At 46.0% G+C, this 12,180-nt stretch overlaps 1 protein-coding gene across 1 annotated transcript; it reads left to right on the top strand.

The window, feature by feature from the left end:
- Positions 1 to 5,374: 5,374 nt before the first annotated feature.
- Positions 5,375 to 6,646, top strand: LOC131152986 (uncharacterized). The gene is made up of 2 exons (XM_058104989.1): positions 5,375 to 5,903; positions 6,168 to 6,646. The coding sequence occupies exons 1-2, from the start codon at positions 5,375 to 5,377 to the stop codon at positions 6,644 to 6,646; spliced, it is 1,008 nt and encodes a 335-aa protein (XP_057960972.1).
- Positions 6,647 to 12,180: the final 5,534 nt, after the last annotated feature.

Genomic DNA, 12,180 nt, shown 5'->3' with positions numbered 1-12,180 from the left:
GGAAAAATAAATGATAATTTACATTTACATTATCCATTGTAGGTGATGAGTCAAAATACTATCACATGCAATAAGAAGTTAGTAATTGTTAGGGGCCTTTAAAAACGATACAAGTGATTCTCTTATTTTTCTTGGTTGCAGATGATTGTCAAAGGTCTATAGATGTGAAGACTGAAAGATGATACTTAGGATCAATATATTGGTGGCCAAATATGGAGTCGCGCATATCCTTAAAAACCCATGGCAATCCTTATTAAGCTACTAAATTCTTAATTCAAAATAAGCATATAGAAGAATTGTTAATTAATAAATAATATTTGCCTATGTTGGACACTTGGACTCATGGAGATGGACCTTCTAACCACTTTTAAAAGATTAGTTACTTAGAAGACATGCCCCTAATTCTTGTCTCACATAAAAGCTCTTTTATGTGACTGATCAGTGTTTTAGATGGTTTGGACATGATTATTTCAATCGATCCAAGTGCTACCCTTGTTTCCGTTCGTCGTTAGTTCAACTCTAGAATTTCGTTTGGTGTATTTCGTTTTGATTTTGGTTGTTTTTATGTTTTTATCTCTTTTGTTAGTTATGTTTAATTTTGTTTGTTTAGTTTTGGATGGTTTGTTTTAACTTGTAACCACGGTATTCTTCCGTCAAAAGTGAGGGTATATTAATAAATAAATGGAGGTACCACCATCTTTTAGTAAAAAAAAAAAATGATTGATTATTACTTGCAATGCATGAATTATATATTGTGCATTCCATGTCTTGCATCCTTTTTGGGACAAGCGCTCTTCCCGATGACCAAAGTAATTATGTGAGGCTCACATAGTAGCTTAATCATTTGAAGCCACAAAATGGATAATAGTTGACTATGGTCATTAGAAAGTTGTACATATATGCTACATGATCATTTGTGTAGATTGTTTACATAGGGGATACAACGTGTATTTAGTGCAGCCTGTATACATAATAACAATGTATGATTCGCTAAGGTGCACGGATAATTAAATTATAGAATATTACACTATGCAACCACTTGGAATCTAATTATATAATAAGTGTTATTGATATGCCCATAATAAATCACGCTAATAAGGGCAGGTCAACGTCTGTCTCATACTTTCTCCAGGTCTGACTTTCTGACGAATGATTAGCTCCGACCTAATAAAGAGGAGGAGAGATTCACGCCAACGCCCTTAAAAATCGAGTAATAGGCGCACGCACTTATGGCCGGAGAGCGATTCGCGCCCCCACGCAATAAATCCGAGCCAACCAGCGGTCAACTCAAGCCCCTATAAGAAGGGATTGGGAGTACAGGCAAAGGTAAGTCACATAACACTATTCTACTGTTGCATTTAGCCTTCCTAAAAGCCTTCCTCTTACTTAGGCATCAGAGTGATCCCCCGGAGTACACCCCGGGTCCTCCAAGCCTTTGTTCTTTTCTTCTTTCAGGTCAACGAGAGTCGAAGGAGCATCCCAACTATTTTTTACCCCGCAACAGTTGGCGCCGTCTGTGGGAAGTTACTTTTAGGAGGCGATATTATCTTGCTCTCGACTTTCAAACATTCAAGCAATGCCGACCTCGCGCAATTCTACCTCCTTCCTTGATACCAAAGAACCATCCCAATCCGTCCAATGGACCTCCGACTCATCTGGTGTCAGTAGGGAGGAGTTCCTTGCCTTCCAGAAGGAAATGAAGGACATGCTCAACCAACTCTTACAACAGAAGAGTCAAAAAGGGCACGTCCTTCCCCGACTACAAGAGAAACCCAACGCAGACAAACAAGCTGACGAACTAATGGAGAAAGAAGAGAAAACTCACCCCAATAAGAAGGTAGAAGATGCAAATAGCGTGGATGTCAACCAAAAAAGATCCACCGAGCTCGAGGAAAGAATAAAGAAGATAGATTACATAGAGAAGATGATGAAAGAAGGCAGAACCAGGCCCTACTATGGTGAAACGTCCCTAAAGTCCGCGGAGTCTCCGTTCAGCAAAGAGATCATGGAAGCTCCATTGCCTAGTAGATTCAAGATGCCCACCTTTGAGAGATACGAAGGTTTGTCTGACCCCATTGATCACCTGGAAAATTTCAAAATGTTAATACAGCTGCAAGGGGCTCCTGACGCCATCATATGCCGAGCGTTTGCTACCACCCTTAAGAGTACCGCCAGAGACTGGTATCGAACTCTTCGACCAGGATCTGTTGGTTCCTTCCAAGGGATGGAGCAAATGTTCATCGGCCACTTCCTTAGTAGCCGGAGAGTTGCCAAAACAACAGGCCATCTAATGAATATGGTGCAAAGGGACCGGGAGACTTTAAAGAACTTCATGCACCGGTTCAACATAGCGACCCTAGAAATCTGCAACTTAGACATGGGGGTAGCCTTGGCCGCCCTGACAACGGCTCTCCAACCCAGAAGTTTCTTATACTCCCTAGGGAAAAAACCGCCGGTGGACATGGGGGAGTTAATGATCCGAGTAGAGAAATACATAAACCTGGAGGAGATGATGGACACGAGAGGAAATCGTCTTGAGCGGAAGAGGAGAAACAACAGCAGAGAATCTGGAGACACGTATAGATCTATAAAAAGGCACGAAACTAGTGCGCTGCAAACAGGTCAAAAGAGCAGAAGACAGCACAACAAGTTCTCCACCTACACACCTCTAAATGTACCGCGCTCAGAGTTACTGATGCAGATAAAAAAGAAGGACTACGTCTCATGGCCTGAACCTATGCGAACGCCTCTACATAAGCGGAACATGTCCAAGTTTTTCGCATTCCATAGGGATCACGGCCACGACACAGAACAATGCATTCAGCTGAAGAAAGAAATCGAAGTCCTAATAAGAAGGGGACATCTGTCAAGGTTTGTCAAGAAAGAAAATCCACAAAGGGAACCATTCGAGCAGAGGAGGCATGGCGCAAAAGAGAAGGAATAGCAAGCTATTGGGGAAATTGCGGTGATCTTTGGAGGATCTGCCAGTGGTGGAGATAGCGGGAGTGCGCGCAAAAGATATGCTAAACAGGTGGTGACGATGGAAAAGGGGGAAACTAGTAGCAAACGAAACAAGAAAGGTGACGCCATAACCTTTGACAGTGGAGATGAAGAGGGAGTGCAGCAACCGCATGATGACGCACTAGTGCTCTCCCTACTTGTGGCCAATTACATAGTTAGACGTATACTGATAGACAACGGGAGCTCGGCCAACATCATGTTCTGGTCGGTCTTGGTTGGGATGAAGATCGGCAAGGAACGATTGAAGCCCGTCTCAACCCCCTTGGTAGGATTTGGGGGAGACACTGTTCACCCCTTGGGAATCATCACGTTACCAGTGACAATAGGGACGACCCTGCAGCAGGTAACAACGTTGACAGAGTTCCTGGTAGTTGACCGACCTTCGGTGTACAATGTCATCTTGGGTCGCCCTTTCCTTAACGCAATTCGAGCGGTAACATCAACATACCACCTCAAAGTTAAATTTCCTACACCACAAGGGATAGGATATGCCAAAGGAGATCAGGCCGCTGCCCGGAGTTGCTATGTAATGGCCTTGAAAGGGAAGATGGAGGCCAAAGAAGCTCTAATGGTGGAAGACCTGGAGGTCAGAGGAGAGTATCCCCAGATCAGTACATTACACGAAGATATCAACCACATACCACTACGAGGTCACCAGGAGAGAAGTATACAGATCGGGAATCACTTGCTCGACACCTTGAAAGCGGAATTGACTGAACTCTTGGACGAATTCTCTGACTTGTTCGCATGGTCGGCAGCAGACATGCCCGGCATCGACCCTACTGTGATAGAGCACAGGTTGCAGGTCAACCCCAACCACCGACCTGTAAAACAAAAAAAAAAAGAGCTTCGCGATGGAGCGGATCAAAATAATTGACGAAGAGGTGACGAAACTGTTGCAGGCCAACTTCATCCGAGAAGTGGACTACCCCGAGTGGTTGAGCAATATGGTCCTGGTCAGGAAACCCAATGGAAAATGGCGCACCTGCATAGACTTCACGGACTTGAATAAAGCGTGCCCAAAGGACAGTTTTCCTCTCCCTCGAATTGATCAGCTAGTGGATTCGACCTCGGGGCACGAGCTCTTCAGCTTCATGGATGCTTACTCAGGGTACAACCAAATCCTTATGAGTCCAGCTGATGAAGAAAAAACTTCTTTCGTCACCGAAAGGGGTTTATATTGCTACCGGGTGATGCCCTTCGGCTTAAAAAATGCAGGGGCCACATATCAGAGGTTAGTGAACAAGATTTTTAAAGAACAACTCTGAAAAACAATGGAAGCATACATGGACGATATGTTGGTGAAGAGCATGGAAGCAGGGCAACATTGTAAAGATTTGAGGGAAACGTTCGAGCTCCTCCGTCGGTACCACATGAGGTTGAATCCCTCAAAGTGCGTGTTCGGCGTTTCCGCAGGTAAATTCCTGGGCTTTATGGTGACTCATAGAGGTATAGAAGCAAATCCAGATAAAATACGAGCGCTGCTGGAGATGGAGGCTCCAAGGACTAAAAAGGAGATCCAAGTTCTGACCGGGAGGATAGCCTCCCTCAGTAGGTTTATCTCCTGCTCAGGGGACAAAGGCTTACCTTTCTTTAGAGCACTACGGAAGAAGGGAGGATTCGAATGGGGGAAAGAGCAGGATGAAGCCTTCGAGCAGCTTAAGCAATACCTCGGATCCCCTCCTCTCTTGACAAAGGCAAAGAATGGGGAAGACCTCTATCTATATATAGCTTCCACGGAGAATGCCGTCAGCTCGGTCTTGGTCCATGAAGAGGGTAGGAAGCATCAGCCTATTTATTACACAAGTAAGGTGTTAAGTGGCACCGAGAAGAACTATTGTATAGTGGAAAAAGCCGCCTTCTCCATCATCTGTGCAGCGCGGAAATTAAGACCCTATTTTCAAGCCCATAGGGTTGTCGTGTTAACAAACCTACCCATGAGACAAATTCTACAGCAACCGGAGAGTTCGGGAAGGATGACGAGGTGGTCGATAGAATTAAGTGAATTCGACATACAGTATCAACCGAGGCCCGCAGTCAAGGCTCAGGTACTCGCGGATTTTATAGCAAAAAGGCTCCCCGAGTCATCCACCAAGTTGGAGGAGTGGACATTGCACGTTGATGGGTCCTCTAATGCTGCTGGAGGGGGAGCTGGATTCATCCTTTCTGACCTAGAGGGCAATGAAACTCTCTTTGCCCTAAAACTGGAGTTCATAGCAACCAACAACGAGGCGGAGTACGAAGCCCTGTTAGCCAGCCTGCGCCTGGCGGAAGCATTAGGGGTGGAGTACTGAGTGATTCCCAGCTAGTGGTAGAGTAACTTAAAGGAGAATTCGAGGCTAGGGATCCAAGAATGAAGAAATATCTCTCCAAGGCAAGAGAGTACATAGAGGCATTCTCCCAGTTCGACATAGAACACGTATCGAGAGTAGAGAATAAAAAGGCGGACGCACTCGCGAAGTTAGCCTCGGCAACCGGTTCGGAATGGAAAGACACTATCTATCTTGAACGCATAGGAAAACCCTCGTACGAGGAGGACAGAATTAACTCAGTGGCGTCCGAATTCAACAAGGACGATTGGAGAGCGTCCTTATTCCTATACCTCCAGGACAGATCCTTACCAGAAGATAATAAGGAGGCTCAAAAGGTGAGGAGGAAAGCGGCAAGATATACGTTGATGGGCCGGGAGCTCTACAGGCGATCCCTGACATTGCCCTACCTTCGATGTTTAAGCAAAGACGAAGGGGAATACATACTACGGGAAATCCACGAAGGAGTATGCGGTAACCACCTTGCCAGTAGGGCTCTAGCTCACAAAGCTATGCGACAGGGATTTTTCTGGCCCACAATGAAGAAAGACGCGGTTGAGCTCGTCAAAAAATGTGACAGATGTCAAAGGTGCGCAATGGTACCACACGCACCCTCTAGTCTACTCTCCCCTCTAATCAGTCCCTGCCCTTTTGCTCAGTGGGGGATAGATATCCTCGGACCTCTTCCACAGACGACTGGCCAGAAAAAATTCTTGTTGGTAGCAATAGATTATTTCACTAAGTGGGTAGAGGCCGAACCCCTAGCCACCATAACAGAGCGGAATATTACACGCTTCGTGTGGACCTCATTAGTTTGCCGCTATGGCATTCCCTCAGCGATAGTTACAGACCACGGGAAGCAGTTCGACAATGACCGCTTCAAAAAGTTATGTTCGGATCTATCTATTAAGCTTCTCTTCGCATCGGTGGCGCACCCGCAGAGCAATGGACAAGTAGAGAACATGAATCGGACGATTCTGCACGGACAGAGGATGCGACTCGAATCCATGCAAGGTAAATGGACAAAGGAACTCCTTTCCCTTATGTGGGCGTACCACACCACCAAGAGAGCAGCAAGAGAGGAAACCCCGTTCATGCTTGTCTTTGGCGCAGAAGTAGTCATCCCAGCAGAGGTGGGGATACCCTCTTGGCGAAGGCAATACTTTAACGAGCAGACCAATAGCGAGGAGCTCAGATCAGAAATAGACCTACTGGAAGAGAAACCGGATCAGGCGAGTGTAAAAGTTGCTGCGTACCAGCAGAGGGTAGCAAAGTACTACAACCACCGCGTGAAAGTACGAAATTTTCAGCCATGAGACTTAGTCCTGAGGAAGAGGCGAAACAACTCGTCCGAGCCAGGGTCGCACAAGCTAAAGCCTAACTGGGAGGGCCCATACAAGGTCACCACAGAGATAAAACCCGGGACCTACAAGTTGGAAGAGGTGGGGGGGAAAGAAATCAAGAACACGTGAAATTCCGAAATGTTAAAGAAATATTATTCTTAAGAACCGCTTTTTGTAGCGCTGTAATAAAAGTGTCTTTTACAAAAAGTTGCATTACAACAATAAAGGTTGAAAAATTCAAAATACATGTTCGGTTCCTACATACTAGTTTGCTTTACTCCCCTATCCAACTTCCACCTCCTCCCCTTCTTCATCCTCCTCTAGGTCCTCTGCAGACTCGGGACTCTCGTCGCCATAACCATGAGAGCTTACACCGTCAAGAGGAATCTCAGGATGTTTAGTCCTTACTTGATCCCGGCACCTTCTGAAACCAATTCGATAAGCTTTGGAGGTGTCGATAACGAATTGGTTCGACTCTTTGTACTTCTTCACCGCAGTTCGAGAAGCAGAAGCAGCTGCAGCAGCCTCTCTGGAAGGAAGTTCCTCCCTACGAAGATGATCGATCTCTGCCTGCAGAGCTCGCTCGCGGGCCTCGGCCTCTTGCAGTTCGTTCTGAGCAAGGACATATTTTTCCCGGGCATCGAGGGTCTGGAGGTACATCTCCACGACCTTCTCCTCCTGGGCTAGAGCCATCGTCGTCAGCTGCAGAAAATACCAAGTAAGGAAGTTAGCAAGGCTATGCATAAGTCCAAAAGTATAAAGTCCACTTTAAATAGGCACCTGGTACGAAGTATGGCGGATTTTCACCGAGAGGGCGTTAGGAAGGGTACACTGGGCCTGCTCAAAATCCTCAGCATGCACAGCCCGACGGAGAGCAGAGGCAGAATGGGTCGGCTGGTGGAGGATGGCTTCAACTTGAGCCTGAGAGTTCGTAGGAGGAGCAGCATGGACCTCATCAGTAAGGGCGCCGGAATCCCCTACTGCGGGTGCATCCCTGTGAGAGGATTCTCCTTCGACCTCCCTTCTCTTCTTCCTGCTCCTGCTAACCCTTTGCTTTCTAGCCTTTCCCATGAGAGATTCATACCTGGTGAAGTCCATATCTGCAAGGATAAAAGAGACAAGGAGTAAGAACACCAACAGTAAAGACGACAACCAAACATACACATATACATAATAAGGGGGGAGAATGACTTGAGGAAACGGGGCTGATCCCCCACTGCACGAGGACACGCTCCTGGCGCAGCTCCTCGTGAGGGATAATCCCCTGTTCACAGAGGGCACGAAGTTCTTTAAGGATGGCCTGCTCTTCGGGGGAAAGTCTGGGGAGGAGATGGCGCACCCGAACTACAAAGGAAAAAGGGGTGAAAGGAGAAAAGATGAGTTAGACGGATCACCTACGTGTAAGCCCTGCAAAAGAGGGTGGAAAAAGATAACCACGTTACCATCAAGAGGTGAAGACCAGACAAAGGAGCCTGTGTAATCCAGCTCTCCCGACGCAAAGAAGTAACGGGTCTTCCAGTTATGCATGGAAGAATTGCCCAGTGAGAAGAGTTTATAACCTGGTAGAGAGTTGAAATAATATAGCTCTTTCTCCGCAGAGTGAGATTGCATCTGGAAACAACTTCTGAAGAGGGGGACGGTAGGCTGATGGCCCAAGCGGAGCAGAAGCACGGCAAAACAGGTGAGCGAAAGATAAGAGTTCGGAACAAGTTGAGATGGTGCTATGCGATAAAAACGTAATACGTTAGAAACAAATGAGGGAAAAGGGAGCCTAAGACCCAAATCTAGATAATTGGTATACAGGCAGAGCTCCTCGGATTTTAGGTCAAGGGCTGATTCGGAAGCAGTTGGTAACCTAACAGTGACATTGGATGGTATGGCAAAAAAATAACGAACTTTTTGCAGGTCGGAAGAGGTGAGCTCACAACAAGCGCTCCGAACTGTTGTAGGTACCCTTAATGGCTGTGAGGAGGTCTCCATATGAAAAAACAAGCCTGAAGGAAACACTACTTAAACCTAAGGGTCAAGCGAGCAAGCAACAGCAAAAATCAAGAAGAAAGGAGGCCAAGACAGATCAAGACAGTAAAATTTCACACAAACAACTAGGCAATCTTACAAGACAAGATCAAACATACAAAACTAGCGCAAGAACAATGAAGAACATGAAGAACAACAAGACAAAAATGCTATAGAGAGGGAAAGCATACCTAGCACCAAATAAGGGACTTGTGGAATGGAGAAGAATAGAGAAGGAAGCAGTTCTCTTGGAATGAAGACGAGTGTGGAATGAAGGAGTCCACTGGCCTTTATATAGAGAGGAGGGCACGAATCCCTTTGGCGGGAATCTCAAGAATTTTCATTTACGAGAAGGATTGCATCTCGAGGGAGGCAAAGGACACAGAAAATCTCTGACAAGTGCACAGATGAGGCTTCCCGAGGACAAATGCCACCTCGGAAACACCAAGTTGCCTCGGACACAACGTTGGACGGATGGCCATCAATAATGCTTTCCTCCAACCCACTTTCCGAGGTAGAACGCATTTAAAACCTGCTTTTTTGTATCTCTCGCAGGAAAGAAGCGTGCACCGATGCCTCGGGAAAGTGAGATAGACGCGAAGGACGACCCAACAGATGAGCACGACTCATCGGGTGGAAGGCCCAAAATGACGAGCACGACTCGTGAGGCCAGAGCAACCCAACAGATGAGCACGACTCATCACGCGGACAGCCCAAAATGACGAGCACGACTCGTGAGGCCAGACCAAACCAACAGATGAGCACGACTCATCAGGAGGATGGCCCGAACTGACGAGCACGACTCGTAAGGCCAGAACAACCCAACAGATGAGCACGACTCATCGCGCGGAAAGCCCAAGCAACGAGCGTTAGTTGTAATGCCACACAGCCGAGTAGGTTGGTTAGCTCGGCCTGATTATTCAAAAAACTCAGAAGAAACACCTCAGCCCGAGTCTCTCTTCAAAGTGCTCGGCACGAAGAGTTTGGCACGAGTCATTCTCAGATAGCTTGGCACGAGTCACTCTTCGAAGAGCTCGGCATAAAGAGCTCGCACGAGTCTTACTTCAAAGAGCTCGGCATGAAGAGCTCGGCCCGAGTTTCTCTTTAAAGAGCTCGGCGCGAAGAGCTCGGCACGAGTCATTCTCAAACGGCTTGGCACGAGTCACTCTTCAAGAGCTCGGCACGAGTCTCTCTTCAAAAAGCTCGGCACGAATCCTTCCTCGAAGAGCTCGGCCCGAACAGCTCGGCAGAAACAGCTCGGCACGAATCCTTCTTCGAAGAGCTCGGACAAACAGAGCTCGGCCCGAACAGCTCGGCAGAAACAGCTCGGCACGAATCCTTCTTCGAAGAGCTCGGACAAATAAAGCTCGGCCCAAACAGCTCGGCAGAAATAGCTCGGTACGAGTCCTGCTTCAAAGAGCTCGGACAAAAGAGCTCGGCCTGAACAGCTTGGCAGAAACAGCTCGGCAATAATCCTTCTTCGAAGAGCTCGGACAAACAGAGCCCGGCCCGAACAACTCGGTAGGAACAGCTCAGCACAAATCCTTCCTCGAAGAGCTCAGCCTGAACAGCTCGGAAGAAACAGCTCTGCACGAGTCCTGCTTCAAAGAGCTCGGACAAAAGAGCTTGGCCCAAACAGCTCCGACAAAACAGCTCTGCACAAAACAGCTCGGACAAACACAGCTCAGCACGAGTCCTTCTTAAAAGAGCTCGGACAAAGGAGCTCGGCCCGAACAGTTCGGACAAAACAGCTCGGCGCAAACAGTCAGCACGAGCTGCTTAATTATTCTTCCTCAAAAAAAAAAAAAAAAGGAAGAAGGAGAAAAAGAGGGGAACACGAGGAAGTGTTAAAACTTCTAAATGGAAAGGTGCAAACACAAATAATTATTCAAAATTCTATCCAGAAATTTGAAACTGAGGGGGGGACAACTGATATGCCCATAATAAATCACGCTAATAAAAGCAGGTCAACGCCTGTCTCATACTTTCTCCGGGTCTGACTTTCTGACGAGTGATTAGCTCCGACCTAATAAAGAGGAGGAGAGATTCACGCCGACGCCCTTAAAAACCGAGTAATAGGCCCACGCACTTATGGCCGGAGAGCGATTCGCGCCCCCACGCAATAAATCCGAGCCAACCAGCGGTCAACTCAAGCCCCTATAAGAAGGGATTGGGAGTACAGACAAAGGTAAGTCAAATAACACTATTCTACTGTTGCATTTAGCCTTCCTAAAAGCCTTCCTCTTACTTAGGCATCGGAGTGATCCCCCGGAGTACACCCCGGGTCCTCCAAGCCTTTGTTCTTTTCTTCTTTCAGGTCAACGAGAGTCGAAGAAGCATCCCAACTATTTTTTACCCCGCAATAGTTATAATGCAAATTTTATGGGATTGTGATAAGATTAGGAGTTTTTGTACCACACTAATTTATTAGAAGGTGGTTGTCATAATACGATAGTAGGGGAACATTCTTCTATTTCACGGTATCGTGCATTGCCGTCAAACTTATGAAATAGCCTATACTAATATGACACATTATATTTACACAATGATCATATGATTTTGCTTAAATAAATATAATAAATGTACTGTGTGTTTTAACAAATGGAGAAATCTTTGAAGAATGCAATATCTCAAGTTTACCTTCTATTATCATTGTTATTTGGTCTTTCCATTTCACTAGAAAGCTTAAAAGTCCAAATAAGCCAATTGAAGAACCTAGCAAAATGGGCATGTACAAATGGCAAATGAGCCACCTAAAGAAAACTAACAGAATAGCTATGAAAGGCCAAATAGTTGGTAGAATGACCATGTATGAAAGGGCAAATAAGAGCACTTGGTAGAATGATCATGTACAAAAGACCAAATTAGTCCAACTAGTAAAATGACTAGATACAAGAAGCCAAATAAGCCCATTTTGCAAAGTAACTAACCATAAAAGGCCAAAATATGCCAATTTAGTAGACTGACCCAAAAACAAGGCCAAAATTAATCTTGGTAAATAGCCTTGAAAAGCAAGCCACCTAGTCAAGGTGCTGACCTTGATAAAATATTCATGAAAGAAAAGGCTAGTTTAGTTAGAGAACTTGAGGTGGTAACCTTGGTGAATGCATGCCTTGATGAGCAAGTCACCACCATTGTTAACATAGGAGGCGATAACATTGGAAAATGCACATGAAAAAGACGGTTACATTGGTCTAAAGACCTGTGATGGTAATCTTAGGAAATAAACTTAATGAGCAGGACTCTAGTGCTGCTGAGGCATGAGGAGATAACCTTGGAAAATACCTTTTTGGAAAAGACAAAAATACCACCTATTGGTACAAAGCATCCAAGGTATGGTTGTAGTGACCCGAAGAATAATAGTATTTAAATAATAACGAGGGAGAGAAATGGAAACAGTATCAGAAGAAGGCAACCGACTTTGTCAACGAACATAGGGAGTTCGTCGATGAGTGCATAAGGGGACCTCGTTGACGAAGCTACGACTCATC

Source organism: Malania oleifera, chromosome 4, assembly GCF_029873635.1.
Source record: "Malania oleifera isolate guangnan ecotype guangnan chromosome 4, ASM2987363v1, whole genome shotgun sequence".
In the NCBI taxonomy this organism is placed as follows: Eukaryota; Viridiplantae; Streptophyta; class Magnoliopsida; order Santalales; family Ximeniaceae; genus Malania; species Malania oleifera.
The sequence above is the reverse complement of the archived record's forward strand: the minus strand, read 5'-3'. Positions and strand labels throughout refer to the sequence as shown.